The sequence below is a fragment of the Prionailurus bengalensis genome, chromosome D2, assembly GCF_016509475.1.
Source record: "Prionailurus bengalensis isolate Pbe53 chromosome D2, Fcat_Pben_1.1_paternal_pri, whole genome shotgun sequence".
Lineage (NCBI taxonomy): Eukaryota > Metazoa > Chordata > Mammalia > Carnivora > Felidae > Prionailurus > Prionailurus bengalensis.
Window position 1 is genome coordinate 71,173,927 of NC_057351.1, and position 21,466 is coordinate 71,195,392.

The 21,466-nt window shown below is 44.1% G+C and overlaps 1 protein-coding gene across 5 annotated transcripts in view; it reads right to left on the reverse strand.

The window, feature by feature from the left end:
* ABLIM1 (actin binding LIM protein 1) overlaps positions 1-21,466 on the reverse strand; it is a 300,499-nt gene that overhangs the window by 198,961 nt on the left and 80,072 nt on the right. For 2 of the 5 annotated variants that reach the window (XM_043597643.1, XM_043597622.1), the window contains exon 1: positions 17,158-17,859. The exons of 2 other annotated variants lie outside the window; for them this stretch is intronic. In XM_043597643.1, coding sequence (XP_043453578.1) covers positions 17,158-17,215 — 58 coding nt within the window. In that variant the 5' untranslated portion in view covers positions 17,216-17,859. Of the gene's footprint in view, positions 1-16,339; positions 16,418-17,157; positions 17,860-21,466 lie in introns of those variants that run through there. One more of the 5 variants, XM_043597642.1, reaches the window with a different exon arrangement.

A 21,466-nucleotide genomic window follows, 5' to 3' on the forward strand; every position in this document is an offset into this window, starting at 1 on the left:
AGTGGTAGGATATGTGTAAAGTACGTCCCCTACTCAGATCCAGGCAATCATTGCTATTTTGGGAATGCAGCCCAAGAATTGCCAGCTGTTCAGATTTTTATGTGAAATCTCCCCAAATTTCAAACATTTGCAACTAAGTTTAAAAAAAAAAAACCAAAACCTGTCTACATCCATCCCCACGTCCCCCCACACACAAAGAAAGAAAAGAAAACATGCTTACAGGCCTACCGTGGCCTGTGGGCTACCGATGTGGAACGTGTAAGTTATGGATACCTGTGGTGTAAACCCTCCCACCCACCAAGCTTAGCCCAACAGCTGTGATTTATTTCAGGTACTGGAGGAAGGCAGTGGGGTGCAAGGTTTTGAGAAATATTGGAAATTTTCACAGAAGAGATTCATACCTTCTCGCTTGTAAAATCAGACATCTCTGCTGTGAACCACTCATAAGGGTCCACGTACTCCCCAACAGCTAAGAATATGATCCTAGCTGGACTTTCAGAGCAAAGTTTATCTATCGCACTTTCTTCCTTGCCACAAATGTAAGAACATGTCCCTTCTCCATGATATTATTTTGTTTATCTCCACATTATATAGCCCTTTCTCTTGCATCACTAGTAGGATACTAGTATACATATTAATTTTTTGTTTCTTTTATAAAATTAAGGTCTAACTCACACACAGTGAAAAGCATAGATCTTAGGTATACAAGTCAATGAGGTTTGCCAAATGCATTCACCCTTGTAACCCACATCTCTGTCAAGATACAGAATACTTTCGTCACTCCGGAAAGTTCCTTTTGCTCCTTCCCGGTTATGCCCACCTCCACACCAGAGACAACCACCGTTCTGATTTCTAACACCATTTCTGCAGTTCTTAGAACTTCATAAACATAGATTATCCAGTTTGTACCCCTTTGCCTCTAGCTTCTTCTGCTCAGCACGTGTTTGAAATTCATCCATGTTTCCCTGTGATGTTTTACCTCTAATATTTCTCTTGATGCAAAAACCATAGCTTCTCTCCAGTATGCCATAAATCATAATCTGGTGTTATTACCCCATGGTAAACACCCATTCCATGAACTTTTGGAACTGCTGACAAATGCAATGCCTACTTTTGGCATCCCAAAGCATACTGGTATCGGTACCATGTCACTGTTTGGGGCAGGCCATGACTTGGGAGGGCTGCCTGGATGGGCAGTATTTGGGGATAGGAAGACTTCAGACTGTGCCAAATTAGAAGGGGCAGTTCTTGGGGGAGGAAGAGCTGTCTGTCTCTGGAAATATTGAATCTAAAAGGAAGGTGGAAATGGGGAAGTAGTCAGTGATGTGTCAGCACGTGGGAGAAGGAAGATGAGGGGTAGTGCCGGGCTCAGGTTGAGATGGGAAGAGAGACAGATGAGCTTTGACAACCATGGGGCAAGTGGGTTAAGACAAAGTGATTAGTAGCTAAGGAACACAAGATAGCTCTAACAACTTCCCACAAATATAGAGTACCCAATGGAGCCATCCCCTTCTTGCGTGGATTCCTACCCCCAGTCACACTGAGGATGGGCAGTGTTTATTTACAGGAGTTGACTCCAGTGGACAGATGGCCACAATACAAAGATATGGATACTTACAAAGGAGGAAATAAATCTGAGATAGAAGGGGTTTGGTTAGAGCTCCAAAGAATAGAGCCTGAGTGACTGGGAAAAAAAATAGAGCTGTTGAGACAAGAAACACAGGAAAGAGGCTGAATTTTGTTGACGATGAACTAAGTTCAGATATAATAATGAGCTCGAGATGTCACCAGAATATCTCTGGAGTGGTCTCCTGCAGGAAATAGGACTGCTCCTCTGAGTCTCAGGGGAAAGGTCGAAGCTGGGGCTGTATCTTTGGCAATGTCCATCAAAGTGAAGACTGGAGCCATAGGAATAGATGAAAGGGGGGGGGGAATATCACTGGACCATGAACTTCTTGAAGGCAAAGGTAGCCTTCCATCTCTGTGTCTGCTTCTGCGGAGCTGCTTCACAAATATTTATGAACATTGGACCTGAAGATGAATCTTCATGGAGGTTATCTGGGAAAAATATTAGAATTGCCCATCTAGACTCGAGTTACTCAAATTGACCCTCTGTGCAGAAACGCTTGACCTTCTCAGCTCATCGCATTAACAAAATGATCCAACTCGGCAGCACTTCCTAGCCTTCTAATTAAAGACACATGCATTTTATTGATTAAAATTTCCAGTAACATAGCATAATGCTATTACTTATCTTGCCAAGAAAAGGAGAAAAGCAGTTAAAAAAAAAAAAGCCCCACTCAGAGAAGGCTTCAGTTCATCCTTCAACTCATCACAGATCATTTGAAAACGTAGTAATTAAACTCACCTAAGAGGATATAGGTTTGCAGAGAACAGATGAGGAAAAATACTGGATTCTAAAAAATAGTACCCTTCCCACAATTCACTTCGTAATTATAAATGTGCACCCATCGGTGAAGCTGTGCCTGGGAAAATCCGAATGTAGCATAAACCGTGATGTGTATAATGGCAATTCGATCAGCATTTATTGAACATCTCTTTGTGCACAGCCCTGCAATAGGTATAAAATAGAAAAACAAAGTGCTTTGCTTTCCATTTTCTGGTGGACACCAAAGTCCTCTATAAAGGCTTCCAATATAGGAGCTCTCAAGACAGAGCAAACAAAAATAGCCTGCACCAGGATGAAGTGGGTGGTGAATATCTTCAACAGGACAGATGGATCATTTGGAGCTCCGTGTGTGTCTCTGTATGTGTGTGAGTGTGTGTGTGCGTTTCCGTGGGTCTTTTATTTATTGATTTTTTTTCAGGAGGAGAGAATGGCTTGGCACAATTTTTAAACTCACATTGGCATATGGAGAAGCAGAGTGGGGGGTGTGGGGAAGGAGCCTCAAAATAGAGAACAGAGCAAATGGTAATGCCTAAGGATGTAAAAGGATAGAAAAAGAGCTTTTTAAGAATATGAATTACAAATGGTTTAAAAGATCATCACGTTAGAGTTGTAGAAAAAGCAATTACATACTTGAAGGTCCACAGAGTCCACCAAGTGGATAGAAACAAAGTCAGACCAGGGTGAAAGAAACATCACACAAGGTTAACTGACCAACCACCATCCCTGATTTCAACCATACCCCTCCCTCAAAGCTGTTCCTCCTCTGTGGGCTTACTCCATGGCGAAGCCCTCTGTAACTCCACGACCCTATGAATTCACCCATCTCTGAATTGTTCATTCACCCCTAAAATTGCAAACTTCATTTATAATTGAGGGACAAGTTATGTCAAATATCTTCTTTAAAAAAATTTTTTTTAATGTTTATTTTATTTATTTTTTTTTTAATTTTTTTTTTTCAACGTTTATTTTATTTTTGGGACAGAGAGAGACAGAGCAGGAACGGGGGAGGGGCAGAGAGAGAGGGAGACACAGAATCGGAAACAGGCTCCAGGCTCCGAGCCATCAGCCCAGAGCCCGACGCGGGGCTCGAACTCACGGACCGCGAGATCGTGACCTGGCTGAAGTCGGACGCTTAACCGACTGCGCCACCCAGGCGCCCCTTAATGTTTATTTTTGAGAGAAAGAGAGAGAGACAGCATGAGTAGGGGAGGTGCCGGAGGGGGGCCAGTAACGGGGGGACAGAGGATCCAAAGCAGGCTATGTGCTGTATGTCAAATATCTTCCCGGCTATAGTTCCTTCCGTTTCATTTTCTGATATTGAAGTAATATACTTCATTAGAGAAAGTTTGAGAAACACTGAAAACTATAAAGAAATGGAACTAACATGAACCCACCATCCAGAAACCACTGTTAATACGTCGGTATATTTTCTTTCAGTTTTTTCCCATTAATTTTTTACGTAGTTCAAATCACATTACATGTGCAACTTACAACTATTATCAAAAATGTCTCCCATGTCATTCAAACCTTTTGTGATCATTTCCAATGTTAAATTTTTCATTGAAATACTTCTTATGGTAACGTTCATTAACTCTCAAGTACACAGCTCGGTGAATTTTTACATGTGTTCAACCATGCAACTACCTCCCAGATCAACATCTAGAACATTCCTAACACCCCGGAAGGTCCTTTGTGCCTCGAAAATATGCATTGTAATACTGCCATACTCCCTCCAGGTAACCACTATTATCATACGAGATCCGTTTTGGTTGCATTTGAACCTCAAGATAATTCACACAGTGTGTTCCCTTCCATGTACCCTTTTGTTCAGCATAATACCTGTTCATTCATCCATGTGTAATCAACAGTTCTTCCCCCCGGGTAATCTTCCACCCAAATAGTACACCATAACCACAACTAATTTATCCATTCTCCTGTTTGGGGATGTTTGGGTTTTTCCAGTTTGGGACTATTATTATGAATATTACTGGACGTGTCCATTTGTGGACATTCATGCTCATTTCTCTTGAGGATACACCTAGGGTATGGTCGGTGTGGATTAGCTTTTGAAGGTATTGGCAAACGCTTTTCCAAAGTGATTGCTTCAGTGCATACTCCCATCAACATTGCAGAAGAATTCCAGTTGTCCCAGACCCTCGCCAAGACTTAGTGTTATCAGTCTTTCTAATTTTAGCCATTCTGGTAGATGAATAATGGTACCTCATTGGGGCTTTAACTTACATTTTGAAGACTCACAATGGTGAGACTTTTTCCATATGCTTATCAGCCATTTTGGATATCCTCTTTTGTGAAGTATATGCCTTTAAAAAATTTTTTTTAAATGTTTATTTTTTGAGAGACACAGCACGAGCAGGGGAGGAGCAGAGAGAGGGGAAGACACAGAATCGGAAGCAGGCTCTAGGCTCTGAGCTGGCCTCACACAGCTCGACATGGGGCTCAAGCTCACCAACCATGAGATCATGACCTGAGCCGAAATCAGACACTTAACCGACTGAGCTAGCTAGGTGCCCCTGACATATATGCCTTTGTAAAGTATGGATTATCTGCTTTTTCTTTACTGATTTGTAGGAGTTCCTTATACACATCAGATATGAGTACTTTTTCAGGTAAACCTAATGCAACTACTTTCTCCTAGATGGTGGCTTGCCCATTCATTTTCTTCCTGATGGCTTTTGATGAACAGTTCCTAATTTTAAGAAAATTCAATTAAACAACGTTTGCCTTTTATGGCTAGTGCTTGCTTTTGGTTCTTTAAAAAAAAAAAGAAAGCAGCGTTAAGTGATGGTTACAAAGATATCCCATGTTTTATCCCAGAAGTTGATTGTTTTAGTTTTTATGTTCTATCTCAAATGAATTTTTACAAATGGCGTGAGATAGGGATCAAGGTTCATTTCCCCCCCACATGAATACCCAGCGGCTCCAGCACCATTTATTGAATCGCAGCGGCCCCTTCGTTGTAAATCAAATGACCACGTGCGTTGGGGACTATTTCTAGAATCCATTCTCTCCCATTTTCAAAGATCTTTCCACCAACATCACAATGCCTCTCAATTAACTTTTAATCACTTTCAAAATTAAAAAAAAAATAAAAAAAAAAAACCCAAAACGTTACCACATTAACTTGTACAACAACCCTTCAACAGCTGGTCATTGCACAATGCAATCCAAAGCTCTTACTGTGGCATGCACTATGAAGTGTCCCTGCCTTCATCTCTTCATCCTTTCTCACTGTGCTACGGTCATGGAGGTTATCTTTCAGTTCTTTGAACAAGCCACACTTTGTTTCCACATCAGAGACCTCACGCATGCTCTTCCCTCTTCCAGGCAATCCGTATGGTTCCCACCGCCGCCATGCTCACTCCTATTTATCAGTTAGGCCTCAGCTTAAATGCCACCTCCTCTGTGAGGCCTTCCAGGCGTGCCCAATCTAACATTGTTTTTCAATGGTTATTTATTTTTGAGAGAGACAGAGTGTGAGTGAGGGAGGAGCAGAGAGAGAGAGAGGGAGACGCAGGATCTGAGACAGGCTCCAGGCTCCGAGCGGTCAGCACAGAGCCTGACGTGGGGCTAGAACTCAAGACCAGTGAGATCATGACCTAGGCTGAAGTCAGATGCCCAACTGACTGAGCCACCCAGGCATCCCAATTAAATTCTATTATACTATATATTTTCCCGCAAAGGTCACCACTAGAGTAGGGACCACATCTATTGTATCTCCAGTTACCTAGCCACTGTAGTCTACAGCAGGTGTTCAACAGTTATTTAAGTCTATTTTTATTTTCATTAAAGATGAAATCCCTAGGGTTGTTTTTTTTTAAATTTATTGAAAAACAGGCATCGTGGACAAAAGTTCCCACAAATGTATTCAGAGGAAAAAAAAATTTAAAGGTGAAGCAGCTTAGCTGGTTAGCAGATGTTGGTTTAGGAGGGGCATTCTATATGCCCCTTTGGCCGAAAAAGTAAGTTGAATAGTTACCATTTAAAATGTACACTGTAGCTATGAAAATCTTATACTCCTAACCATTTCATATTTAGGGATCTGAGAGTTAATGAGAGAATAAACTTTACAATTAAACTTGGGTTCAAGGTCTGGGTCTGCCACTCACCGTGGTGTCGGACAAGATATTTCTGGAAGCGACAGTTTCCTCGTCTATAAAATGGGGATAATACTAGTGTGTCCATCCCAGAGTTGTTGAGACAATTAAATGAGATGATACGATATATAACCACTTGGCAATGCGTGTGCCACACAAGAGGCACTCAAAACATTTTAGCTATCTTAATTCTCGTTACTCTAAACGTGAATATGGGTGTGAATGGTGCAGAAAAGCAACAAACAGAAAACTTTAAAGCCAGAAATTTATTAAAATGCTCTGAGGTTCATAAAGAGACAAAAACCAAATATTCCTTCTTCATAAAGACAGAACATCTGCGGGGCGCCTGGGTGGCGCAGTCGGTTAAGCGTCCGGCTTCAGCCAGGTCACGATCTTGCGGTCCGTGAGTTCGAGCCCCGCGTCAGGCTCTGGGCTGATGGCTCAGAGCCTGGAGCCTGTTTCCAATTCTGTGTCTCCCTCTCTCTCTGCCCCTCCCCCATTCATGCTCTGTCTCTCTCTGTCCCAAAAATAAATAAACGTTCAAAAAAAAAATAAAAAAAAAAAAAGACAGACAGAACATCTGCAAGTTTATTGGAAGGCTGGATCCTAGGAAGTTTCTTGGCATATCCTTGTCCTAATCCTTCTTGTAACCTCTCTGTGGCTCTCCTGTTCTCTGAACACACAGCTCCCTCCACGTATCTCACATGATGGCAGCGAATCCTCTTTATCTGCTTGGTGATAACCAGAGGTCCCCTGTGTCCCAGGGGGACCTAGGTATCCACAGTCATTGGAGAGCTGTCATCATTGGGTCGACGGCCCCATGTTGGTGCCACCCAGGCTGAAACCCACAGTGTCATAAAATAATACTGTGTGACAGCCACTTTTGTGCACATTTATTTACATACATTAGCTCTGGAATGCTTACCACGACACTATGCATTAAGTAAAGGTTTTCGCTTCCTGGGGCTGCCTTAAGAAAGTAGCACAAATTGAATTGCTTAAATGACAGAAATGTATTGTCTCACGCTTCTGGAGGCTACAAGTCTGAGCTCAGGGTGTCAGCAGGGCTGGTTTCTTCTGAGAACTGAGAGGGAGAATCTGTACCCAGCCTGGCCCTTGGTTCACGGTGGCCTCAGGTGTTCCTTGGCTTGTAAATGGTTTTTTCCTCCCTGAGGCTTCACATTGTTTAACCTCACTGTCTGTCTCTGTGTCCACATTTCCCATTTTTAGAAGCTCATCACACTGAATTAGGGCCCACCCTAATGACCTCATCTGATCTGGACTATCTGCAAAGACCCTACAGCCAAATAGGGTTACATTCCCAGGTGGTAGGGGTTAGAACTCAACATCTTTTTTTTTTTTTAAGGTGTATCTTTGAGAGAGAGAGCATGAGCTGGGGAGGGGCAGACAGAGAGGGAGACAGAATCTGAAGCAGGCTCCAGGATCCGAGCTGTCAGCACAGAGCCCGACGCGGGGCTTGAACGCATGAACTGCGAGATCATGACGCGAGCCAAAGTCAGATGCTTAGCTGACTGAGCCACTGAGGCACCCCGAGAACTCAAAAACTTTTATAGGGTGACAATTCAACGCATAACACTAGGAAAGTGGCTGACGTAGTGGAAAGAGAACTCCCCAAGAAAAGAAGAAAAACATGTATATAAATGTGTCTTACATAAAGATGTAAGATAATAATCAGTAACAGAGTAGACTTACATGATTGCGTTACCCTAGAAAATGGTGTTTTTCCAAGAAACTCACGGGATTTCAAATTATTGTGCCCTCGAAACCTCCCGAGGTATTTCTTTTTAATTTTATCACCAACTTCAGGTATAAAGACTAGGAATGGAAAATTCTAAATCCTTTTTAAGGTGCAGTTTTATTTCAATCCTCTGTATGTAAAATCAGGAGGGAGTTTATTTACCTGGGAAAAATCCCTCTTATTTCTTTTTTTTTTTTTTAATTTTTTTTTTTAACATTTATTTATTTTTGGGACAGAGAGAGACAGCACGAATGGGGGAGGGGCAGAGAGAGAGGGAGACACAGAATCGGAAGCAGGCTCCGGGCTCTGAGCCATCAGCCCAGAGCCCGACGCGGGGCTCGAACTCACGGACCGTGAGATCGTGACCTGAGCTGAAGTCGGACGCTTAACCGACTGAGCCACCCAGGCGCCCCAAATCCCTCTTATTTCTGAAGGAGACCGGTTGCGTCCCCCTGGGACCCACAGGCACATCTGACATGCTGTGGTCCACTTGTCTACAGCTACTGCTGTCCTGTGAGCACCACAAAGGTTGGGGGTCGCTTAAGCTTTTTCCTTGTGATGACTCCACGTCCTAGGACAGTGACTGCCAGGAAGCGAGGGCTCAAAAATAAGTACAAAATGACTGAAATCGAACAATACGGTCCGGTCCGTGTCTTCCTTGTATATTTTGACATCTTCCACGGGGAAAGAAAAACCAAGAAGCACCCAAGAAAAATATGAAGCTTTGGGAAACACTTAACGGAATTAAGACTCTTATCCAGGGGGCATTTCTTCTTCCCACCTTTCCAAAAGCTACACTCCAAGTTTCTGTATCTGGATTTAATGAGCGGAAACCTACCCAAGTACAGGCTACTGACAAGCTGAATGTAAATGAATAAACAGGTATTGAAGATTTTGAGAGAGGAAAAAAAAAAACACGCAAAACAAAACACAAAACCCTTTATTTCCCACAATATTCTGAGATTTTTTTCTATCTTCAAATACGGGAGAAAACATGACTATTGCTAAGTAAATGCTAAGTGAAGTACAACCGTGGTGGGAAAATGCCCACTTGACTCCTGCATATTCTTAACAGTTAAAAATAAATCATCTCTATTAATCCCCTTAGTTGCCTTCTACAAATCTAGGTCACATCGGTCAAATAAAATTTTCAAAATGGCATAAAGCCAAATCATTTTAATTAGGTATTCCTGTTACTTTCTTTCTAAACCTTTCCCCCCCCTCATTCTCCAGCTAAAACAAAAACATTAACATTCTTGATAAGCGTGTTTTCAAACGGGCTTTTAAAAGCAGAAATGATTTGTCACAAGCGGTAACACTGTTGAAAAGGGTGGCCTTTTCACTCCGACTGGACCACATTAACCTGTTGGAAAATTTATCTATGGAACGACCAGACAGGTTTCACTGGCTTCTGTAAAGCATATCTTGCTAAGTTAAATTAATCTTCACGGCCTTTAAAATAGTTGTTCCTGGGGCGCCTGGGTGGCTCAGTCGGTTGAGCGTCCGACTTCAGCTCATGATCTCACAGTTCGTGAGTTCGAGCCCCGCATCGGGCTCTGTGCCGACAGCTCAGAGCCTGGAGCCTGCTTCACATTCTGTGTCTCCCTCTCTCTGCCCCTTCCCTGTTCATGCTCTGGCTCTCTCTGTCTCAAAAGTAAATAAACATTAAAAAAAAATTTAAATAAAATAGTTGTGCCTTTTTCAAAAAGCCTTCCCCTAGCTGACGTTTTCTCATTTCCTTCATTATTCTAGGTCAACAGGCTATGAAGCTAACGCCTGCGGTCTGTTTTTGCAAATAGTTTTACTGGAACACAATTGTGTCCATTCATTTCGGTGTCTTCCGTGGCTGCTTCCGTGGTGTAATCACAGTCGGGGAGTTGCGACGAAGGCTAAAATAGTTTCTACCTTGTCGTTTCCAAAGAGTTTTCTTAGCCTGGCCACACAAGATGCTCAAACTTCTATGTCTTCGCTTTTTGCTCAACAAACATCTTATTCATTGGCTTCATCTGTAGATCCTTTTCCTCAAGTATGGTAGGTAAGGTCTCTGGGGGCTAAAATTATCTTTCTTTTCTTAGAAGCCAAAAATAAAGGCACTGTCAGGGTAACTGGGTGTCATAGCGCTCGTTTGTACCAATGCCACCGCTACGGCATCGAAGGTAGGACATTGCATTAGTGACTCCAATGCATCCCTCCTTGTGGCCAAGTCTTTTGCCACGTCGGTTTCCGACGCCCGCTCACTTTGAGACGGGGCTCGCCCACGTGACTTGCTGGGGCGGGAAGAGGAAGGAGAATGTGCCCCCGCGCCAGTTCTGAACTTAGGCCGTAAGACATCATGCGTGTCTGTGCTTGCTCTCTTGTCCTTCTCCGTCACTGAGATGCGGACATGACTGGGATAACCTGCTGATCCCAAGAGGAGGGGGAGGGACGCACGGAGCGGAGCCAGCTCCAAACGTGCAAGTCGGCCAAACTGCCCACTAATTCCACCGAGAGCAGCTGGTCCTCGGCCTGCAGGCTCGCGCGCGCGCGAAACATAACATATGATCGTTGCTTTAAGTTTTTGAATTTTGGAATGATTCTGAAACAGCAATATGTAACTGATAGCAGTTTACCCTGTCTGAAAATCCTTGCTGCTAACACTGATGTTTCCTTGGAATCTTAAAGGCAAAAATGAGAAAGTTGCAATTTTCTTGGTGACCTGGTTTTTATGTGACTCTACTGTTAAAGGTAGGGTACATCAATGTCTCTTGCCAGCCCAATAACTGAAGATCAATAACCAGTCAATAAGATTTGGTGAGCTCCCACCATGTGCTCAGTACTGAGATTTCTGAAAGACATAAACATCACAGTTTCTCATATCCATGACCTTACGATTCTGCTGTAGGAAAGACCATTAAATGTGAGGTAGTTAGAGCATCAGACAGGAACTGAGTGCCCAAATCTACACAATCTACATGGTTCAACATGGTGCTTTGATCATGTGTTTATCTCTGCATCTTCACGAAGCCCCAAAAAGAACAAGAGAGGAGGAACTGCAGACAAGATCTCAATGCAGTTCTGGACGCTAGAAACTGAATGAATGATAAATGCGAAGACGGGGAGGCTGTCGCTTAAGCTGAGGGGAGCGATGTCAACTAGGGGCAAACCAGGAAGGGCCTAGATTGGGGGCACCAGACAACCGCGGAAGGCAGGGATGAAGGATAAGACGGAGCAGACTTGACCGTCTTTGTGGGAAGGAGTTGAGCCCCCCTTTCCCCTCCTCACCTTCTTTCTGCCTGGAGACTAATCCTCACAGGCAGCAGCCGAAGAGGACGTGAGATGCTGCGACGGGCAGGAAAGTCCTTTTCCCTGCGTGTGCAAATGGGGTAAGAGAGAGGGGGCTGCCTATCTGAACTCTTTTTCGCTATTTCGCCTGGTACTTAAGTCCATCTCTCTAAATAAGATGTTTGCATGGCCGTCTCTTGATACTGTTTTTTCATTGTCGACATTATCCGTTGATTTACTACAAACGCGAGGTTAGGAGTAACTCTTCTCTACTCTTAACAATTGACAACGTCTGAAACACAAAGGCAAGAAATGGCACCCCCAACTTTTAAAAACCACAGTGTGTCCTGTGTCCAAAGAAACTACTGAAATCGATACACAAAGAGCTGAACTTAGGAACAGGGAGGGATGCGTCATCCCAGGAAGTCAGGCCAGAAACACGCTGGAATCCTTGGCTGTCATTCCTCTGTCTTCCGTTCATGGGAGAAGACACTATTTCATTTTTAAAACTAGGAGCATGAATTACTTTGATGAAAATAAAATAAATAAATATAACCAATAATCCTAGTTATCCCCTTGGTTTGGATGGTGGTCAAGGGAAGCTTTTGCCTTTCCTACACTGAGATGTTTACAGCAAAAGCTTCTGCTCGATTTGCATAATTAAAAGTAAATAAAATAAAACGCACACATAAAAATAAAACCAGACTAGAACCAAGGGCTTGGATTCCAAAGCACTCTTCAACAAAATAAACAATTTGGAAGCACCTACATTTCTCAGGTGAAACTACAATCGGTAACCGTAGAAGTCAGTCATTATTATTATTTTTTTTACATTTATTTATTTTTGATAGAGACAGAGCACAAGTGGGGGAGGGGCAGAGAGAGAGAGGGAGACACAGAATCCAAAGCAGGCTCCAGGCTCCGAGCTGTCAGCACAGAGCCCGACGCGGGGCCCAAATTCACCAACCTCGAGACCATGACCTGAGCCGAAGTCGGGCACTCTACTGACTGAGCCACCCAGGCACTCCATAAGTCATTCATTATTACATGCAGGGCATTGTATTGTGGGTTTTATGAACATAAACATCCTCATTTAATGCCCACAATCTTATAAAGCAGGTAGTACTATTGGCTCCATTTTATAGAGGTGGAGACTGAGGCTTGGAGAAACTAAGGCTTTGCTCAAGATAGTAGGTATCCAAGCCATGATGGGAACCAAATCTCTCTGTCCCTAGAGCTCAAGAGCTTGACACTGTGTCCAGAAGTAACCTGCTTTCCTTCTGCAACTCCAAAATTATAGGTTTACGCTAGAAAAAATAACCTGGAAATTCAAAGAATACCACTTTTTAGGAAGGGGAAAATAAGTCCCCAATCCTTGAGGCACTGGCAGTAATGATGGGCACAGATGGTCCCTGAGAGCAAGAGGCAAACTCCCCCCGTGCTAGAGCCATGGTGAGAAGAGATCTGTGGTCAGGTTGTGGCCCTTAAAACCACTGGACTCATCTCTATCCCAGAGAACCCCTGGGCCTTCCCAGGATCCGAATCTCCTTAGGTGACTCCCTCCCCTTTCGCCTTATATTCCAACACTTGCATTCTTCACCCGAATCAGGCACTTGTTAATTTATCATGTAGGTTAGGTGCCCCGCTCATCTCTGGCTCATGATGCCAGTGGTCCTTCCAAGGGTATAGATTCTGAATGACCGAGATTTATCCTGCACAGTACCTAGCTCCTAGCACAGTACCTGCCACCTGCTGAGAGATGCTTAGTAAATTAATGATAACACAGAGAACGTTAAAGACCTGCTTTCCTGCCAAGGCCAGGGAGGGCTCAATGACACATCAGTAGACCCTCCTGGAGAAGGAAGAGCTACCAATTAGAGAGAAACTATTACAGCAAGAGTGCCTTTAAAGTTGAAAAAAAAAAAAAAGAAAGGAGACATGGGTGGGGCCAAGAGCCTCAAAAGTTAAATGGCTAATTACATTCATGAATCTGTACACGCATTTCAGGGTTCACATAGCCAACAACACCTTATATAGGAAAAATAGGGAAAACAGACCATTTAAGTCACTTAAAAATAGTCCAGAGATGTGCCTTCCACAAAATAATACACCCCACTAACACAGTGACCTTTTTTCTAAGAACACGGTGCAGCCCAGTTCACCTTCTAGCTCTCTCTACACTTTAATCCATGTGTCAGCATGAGGTATGATTCCCGTGAAAAGTATTATAAAGAAGAGTAATACCAGGCTCAGGGAGTTTCTATTCTATTAAGATCTTCAAGATACGTGGCCTTCAAGGGCGGTCAAGGTAATGTGGTGCAGTCAGAAGCTAGGGAGCCTGCAAGCATCGAGTGCAGGGGGGGAGGAGAGACAGGGACAAGACCTCTCAAGGCCCATTCTGTTGTCGACTGTTCCATGAAAACCCAATCGCCAGTGTTCCTGAAGCCCGCTCCCACTGCTGGGGCACGTCCCTGGCAATGTCATGCTCTAACTGACCCACTGGTCACCGACCTTGGCAGAGCTCATTTGCTGTGGCAGCTGTAACTGCCTCTTAAAGCAGAAAAACCTGTCCAGCATTCCACCCTCTCAGATGAAATCTAAGAGGCGTGTTCATCAGCACGTTCCCCTTTCCCCCCTTTTTGGAAAGGAATGGCATTTAGAGACAGGCCCTGCAAAATCCCAATGTTCTGAATTGATATCCTGACTCTCACCCCAACCTTTAAAATACGTTACGATGGAGAGGTACATGTCGACAAACAGATCTTTTAAAAGATTTCATTTCTAAGTCATCGCTAACCCAACATGGAGCTCAAGCCAAACCCACAACCCCCCAAATCAAGAATCACATGCTCCCCTGGCTGAGCCAGCCAAGTGCCCCAATGGTTAGATTTTAATATAAAAGAGAAGGCTGGGTGTCTCCAATGCCTAAAGTACTATTAATTGTATGCAAACACCAGCTGTAAGCATATCGTTTGGAGCAGAAGGTAGTAAATCAAGTCATCTAACTAGCTAATGCTTTTAAGGTGTGCCAGGAGAGAAAGGACAGGATGATGTACTCTTATTAAAGAGGGATGGGTGGGCAGGGAAAGCTTTGTTAAAACTTTAAAGCACCAGGGAGGGATCCAGCTACAAGAATAAGAGACAAAATTTAAGCATGGTTAAACTTGTTCATTACATAGCCATTCAGAACATCCTTCTCTTTAAAAAATAGGTACTTAAAATATATTATCAATTTTCCCAATGGAGAACGCTTTTAAAACAATGCAGAGTAGTGAAACTCCTTCTGTTTCAAACATAAGGTGTGCCTGTTTTTGAGTCTCAGAATAATCTGCCAACCTTCCAAGTTAATTATGACCGAGATTCAAGTCAACTGTTGAGTGTTCTAGAGATACACACTTTCTGTAAATTCCAGCTGGCAGCAAGTGGAAAGACTCCAAATCCCTTAAAAATATGCCATGGAGTGGAAAGAGAGTAGTCAAGAAAAGGAAAAAAGAAATGAAATTCTTTTGAAGAAATTTCTTCCCCCCACCCCTCCCGCCAGTTTGACCTCAAAAAATATAATCAGATACATGGCTCACTCTGTTTACTTATAATCTCTCTATCACGTAAGATTTTCTAAAACCTGCCCTATCTTTCCTGGAAATCAAAACTAACAATCACTCTTCTTACAGTCCAGGGAAAACAGAGGGCTTCAAGTTCATTCAAATAGAGACATGCAGACATCTTGAGATCTTCTAATTTTATCCCTTTCGCTTAGGAGAAGGGATAGAACCCTAGTTTCCAACTCTGAATACAAGTAATACATTAATACTCATTAATATGCACGGTATCATCATTAGCATTTAGAGTCTATCTTTGAGGAGAGCCCAGAGATTACCCAAGAATTTAGGGGCCTTTTGTGACATCAGGTGATGTTACCCTAGGGGGAACTAGTTTGGGCACAGCTGGCTTACCGCCCGCTGTCAGCTTTAAACGTTCTTATTCTGATGTGTGTCCACTTTTGTCTTCCCAGGAAAGGTCTAAGGCAGGTCAATAAAGAATATGAAACATTTCCAGATTTTTAAGTCAGCGCCGTCTTTCGAAATAATGTTCATTTGCCGGAGAAAGTTTCGCGGCACAAGAAGCCAGCACGAACACTTCATCACGTATAGAGTGTGCCAACCTGCGGTCCCTGTGTGTGTCTCAACAAGCGTGTACTTGTGAAGTGCAACGTGGCCGGGCTCCCCGGTCCCACCTGTCCCGGGTAGGAAGGCAAACCCGAGCTCACTGGAGGGCCTGGTAAACCGAGAAGAGCAGCGTGATCACAAGCGAAGGTGGGAGGGTCCAGGGCGTATCTGCCTTCCACGGATTTACCCACCAGCCTATTCGCCAGAAGCCAAAATAAGTCACCATCCCTTATCTTAAGGGGTCCAGCCTCAAAAGAAGCATCAAATGAATCGACACAGTCTGGTGGTTTCGATGGAGCAGCCCAAAAGATTGTGTCGGGCCGCCTCTGAAGTTGGGGAGTTGTCTGCCAGTCCCTGGCGACGCTGATCAGGATAAGCTGGGTCACTCCTGAAGCCAGCCTCACCGGGGAACAAACTCCCACAAAACACAACTGTAAGGGGAAGCTTTCTAGAGATGGCCTCCAAAATCAAAGCACCTACGTGCCTCAGGCAGGGGCAGAAAAACTGCTTCATAAAAAGGAAAGAATTCATCTCAAAGTTAAGTTAACACAGAAGTATTGTCATGGAAATGGGTTATAAAAGAAAAAGAGAGTACGGGAGCAGAAAGGGGAATCACAGATTTACTCACAGTCACTAAGGGCTCTTTTTAAAGTGCTCCGGGCACCTGGGTTGGCTCAGTCTTCAAGCGTTCTATCAGGTCGTGATCTCGAGCCCTGTGCTGACAGCTTGGAGCCTGGAGCCTGCTTCAGATTCTATGTCTCCCTCCTCCTCTGCCCCTCCCCTCCTCACGCTCTGTCACTCTCTTCTCTCTCTCTCTCTCTCTCTCTCTCTCAAAATTAAATAAACATAAAAAAATTTTTTTTAATAAAAAAATGCGCTTCAACAAACCAATCTAAAGTTAATTTAATTTAGCTGGATTCCTGCTACAAAATGCTCATGTTGGTTGTAAAACCCCATTATATTAATATGCTGATATATATGTATTTTATACAAAAACATATTATGCACATAAACAGAGTATTAACGTATTATAATAAGCATAAAACTATTTTAACCAATGGAAATGTCCCTGAATCTCTCCCTTTTTTTTTTTTTACTTTTCTTTTAATATTTATTTATTTAGAGAGAGAGGGAGAGACAGAGTGTGCGTGCGCGCACGCGCGCACACACACACACACACACACACACACACACACACATACACGAGTGAGCGGGGGATGGGGCAGAGAGGGAGGGCAAGAGAATCCCAAGCAGGCTCTGTGCTGCCAGCAGAGTTCAAAGCGGGGCTCGATCCCACAAACCTGTGAGATCATGACCTGAGCCAAACCAAGAGTGGGACACTTCACTGACTAAGCCACCCAGACGCCCCTGTCCCCATCTCTAAAGACGTGGTCTACCCCAGGCGGCACATGTGGCCAGGTTTACAAAATGAACAGTCAAACAAACCTTGGTTGTCTTCGACCTTTTGATGAGGATCCATGAACTCAGTCTGCTCCCAGGTCATTTACATGCACAAACCTTAGAGCTAAGATTTCAGCTTTTCTTCGCGAGGTGGCTGGGCACACGGAAGGACTACATCCACTCCTCAAAGGAAAGGCTGGCGCCCTGGCGTTCCTCCCAGGAGTTCGTGGGCTGAGCTGGACTCCAGAGAGGGGTGTGCCATCCAGAGGGTGTGCCGCAGCCAGCTCAGGAAGAACGAGAAGTTTCCTGCAGGATCCGAGCTCCTTCCTCCCATACAGAATCCTCACCCCCTTCTCCCTGCTCTGTCTCCTACCAATTCTAAAGACCAGTCTTAAGAACACATCCTTTCACCTGCAGAAAACCATCCTTCCTGGGAAGCCACCATTAAAACACGCCCGGAAGAGTCCTCGGATTTTCCTCCATTCTGCACAATCCAGAATCCAGATTTTGGTCCCCATCATTTCACAATAACTCAAACACATGAGGCCAGGAGAGAAAAGATTGATCTTCCCAAGCCTTCTGCCTTCTTTTTTCACTTAATGAATTATTATCTCACCAGATGGGCTCTTACTGCTTTTTTTTAAAAATACAAGGATTTCACAAAAATACTCCAACTCCGGGGGGTTCCTTTTACTAGCAGCCTGACTATTCCTCGTGGCTTTGGATGTTGTTCCCTGACAAAACACTGGTATGAGGCAAGCCATGGACTTTGAGCCCGTTTATATTAGGTACAGGCTGTCTGAAAACAATGACCTCATCCGGAAAGGCTCAGGAAAGAGGCATTTTTCCCTTTAGTCCAGAATGCCCTGATGCTGGGTTGGATTACCTGCCACCCACGGTCCAGCCTTTTTTGAACACCAGGGCTTTTGCAAAATGGAAACGTTATGAGGAGCCAGTTTAAATGTTAAAAGACACTTCGGATAAATATCCCCAGCGTCGGATACATTTACGGGGCCACGAGGAAGGAAACTGGTCTAATTGTTTTAAGCGTGAGGGTAAACATTTAATAACGGTCATAAAGACACAGGCACCAGCACCCATTCTGAGATATCAGGTTAATCGAAAGCCCATAATCTATCCACTGGAAGGAAAGACCACAGGATCACTTGTTTCAATGCAAAGTTTGATTAACTGCACGTCCCCGGCTTATTTTCTTCCTTGTGTAGGTGGCTTTTTGGTTTTGTTTTGAAATGGCTCTGGAGATAGCCATGCTCCCGGATTACCCCATCGGCCCTCCTCCTAGTCCAGGCCACTGCCTGGAACTCTGTGCCTTTGATAATGTCCTCCTGACTTGGCCGAAGCACCAGGCGCCAGACACGGTATCACAACTGGACCACTCATCGATAAAATGCTTGGCATCTGCAGAGCTGACTTTTGTCAGCTGCTGCCGAAAGGCCAGTCACATTGATTGAAATCTTCTGATTATGCCTAATGCCTAACATTCTCATGACTGTGATTTCATGCTTCACCCGAATGTTTTTTTGCTGAGTGTCTTGGGATTTTACCAAATGATGGAACAAAAGTCTTTCATGACTGCATAAAATAAATTTTGTTTAATGTTTATTTTTGAGAGAGAGAGAGAGAGAGAGAGAGAGAGACCAAGGGAGGGGCAGAGAGAGGGAGGCACAGAATCCGAAGCAGGCTCCAGGCTCCGAGCTGTCGGCACAGAGCCAGATGCGGGGCTCGAACTCACAGACCACGAGATCATGACCTGAGCCGAAGTTGGACGCTTAACGGACTGAGCCACCCAGGTGCCCCACGACTACATTTTTTTTTTAAATAAGCTTTGTTTCAAATGTAATGGAAGCTGGTTTTTTCTACTCCCTTGAAATCTCAGATTCTGATTCCTACTGGATTTTAAAGGAAAGGGGGGAGGAGAAACCATGTGTAGTGCGCGACCTATTTTCTGGGGCCAAACCGGGACTCTAGTTGAAAGCAACTTGCATGGATTCTTTCCTTTTTGCAACGGAAGGCTGCCAGGGGCAATCCAGTATTGAAACTTTGGCGTTTTGAACAGTTAGCCCATAAAGTAGTTCCTTCCAAGCCATGAACCCCCCAGATTTGGCTTCCGATACTTGTGATTTATTAGAACCCAGAAACCAACTGCTTAAAGACTGTTTAAAATGTTCAACAACAGGGGAGCCTGGGTGACTCAGTTGATTAAGCGTCTGACTTTTGGTTTCAGCTTAGGTACTGATTTTGCAGTTTCGTGGGTCCGAGCCCCACATCGAGCCCTGTGCTGGCAGCCCGGAGCCTGCTTGGGATTCTCTCTCTCACTCCCTCTCTGCCCCTCCCCCACTCGCACTTGTCTCTGTCTCTCTCAAAGTAAACAAACTGAAAACATAGTAAGAAACTAAAACGCACAATGATTTTCTAATTAACATGGCAACAGTACTTCTACAAGGTCATTTCAAGATCAGGGATACTGCTGTGTGTTCTTTTCCTTGTATCAGTCATTTAGGAACCTGGAGTACAAGTGTCTCCCTCAGAACCCCTCGAAACTCTTCCCAGGAAAGCGGTCATCAGTCAGCAAAATTAATAAGTAAAAAACGCTTTCATTTGCGTGTTCACCTACAGTCAAGAAATGCTTGATTGTGCATCGTTAGACAGGTTTCTTAACCACAGGACTTCTCAGAGACATTAATAGGCATGTGTGCCTTGTTAACTCTGTAAGAGAAGAATAGGGTAAGAAGCATTTCCTAAATTTATTTGGCCAGAGAACCTTAGCCCCGGCACAAATCATAACTTAGCACAACACGCCGTTCATAGGAAGAATGCTAGATGGGATTTTTGAGATCACTCACTTCATAGCATCAGAGATGAAAAATCTGAAAGCCAGAGGCATTTAGGGACTTTCTCAAGGCTGTAGAGAATGTACAAGCGGGTCAATTCTGCCTGGGAATGTTCAGTTCTGCTGTTTGGGGGGCTTCAACGGGCCACAGTGCCTGGCTCCAACTGCAGGGAAGGTGCGGTCCCCAGCATGCTACCACACTCTGGTGACAGAGATGCCCATGTTCTCTTGGCAAACAGGACATCTGACAACAGATCACGTTAAAAGACCTGGCCAAGGAGATGAGGCCTACCATAATACAATTTACGACGAGAGCTGAGAGAGAAAAATAGCAGGTTATCGGGAGCAAAACATTCACGGGGCACTGACCTCACCTTTCAAACTCAGCAGAAGAGAAAGAAACATACAGCAAATTGAATTCCATGCGAAAGCTGATTCCGTTGGGAAAGACGCAAACTACATTTCTTCAAAGGTCATATTCAATAAGGAAGAAGGCCCTTCCAGACCCTAACTAGAAAGGCATAGGGAAAAAAAGTTAAGAACTCACTTGTCATTTCCCTTAGCTTGGATTCTGATGATAACTCTGTTAGCAGCCCGGATCGCTGGCGCCATTCCAAGCTCAGCGATGTGACTCCGTTGGAAGGATCAACTTTAAGAACTAAAAGAAGCCGCTGTTCGCTCAGCTCTTAAACACAAAGCGCTCTTGCTGGTGGCTGAATCTAGAAACGGTCTTGACATCACACGACTGTCTCTGTGCTATCAAGCCTAGTTTCTGCTTATGATCTCCAGGTGGATCCCATGTAATGATCGTTACGACGGGAAATGAAATTTTACGGGCTTTACTAAAATAATATCAACGCAGATTACATATGGTCATGTCTATCAGCTTTGTAAATTGCAGATAGAACAGCCTCATCACTAGTCATAGCTCACATTTACTGAGCTCACTCTCTGCAGGCACTGAACAGAGACTCCCTCACGGATTTCTTCTAACTCTCTGAGGCAGGGCCCCGTTACCATCTCCATCTCAAAGATGAGGCAACTGAAGCCGAGAGAAGTTAAAGAAATTGTCCAAGGTCACTTCCCCCCGCCCCACCATGAGAGACACAGCTGGGGCTTGGGCACAAGGATTCTGAATCAGAGGCCACACTCTGGATGCTAAAAGTTTCCTCACAAATCCTAAAACAGCTCAGGGAGGGATCGTTACATCAGAGAAAATGCCAAGCCATCTCCACACCTGAAATTATGAAGGGTTGATCCAAAACACGAGTTTAGCACTAGAAGAGTTAGCATATACCCAACGGCTGCTAATGCTTGTTGGCAAAAAGTCTAAATACGGAAAAACGTGTGTGGTGGGGAACGGGGGACAGGGAGGAGGGGCATTCTTATTATTGATGTTGAAAGAATCATTTTTCTGAGCCATCTTCTGTTTTCATGAGATTCTCCTGAACTAATCTCATTCACAAAGAGACCCAGCCGATGGCTAGCGCTGGTCTCCGCTAG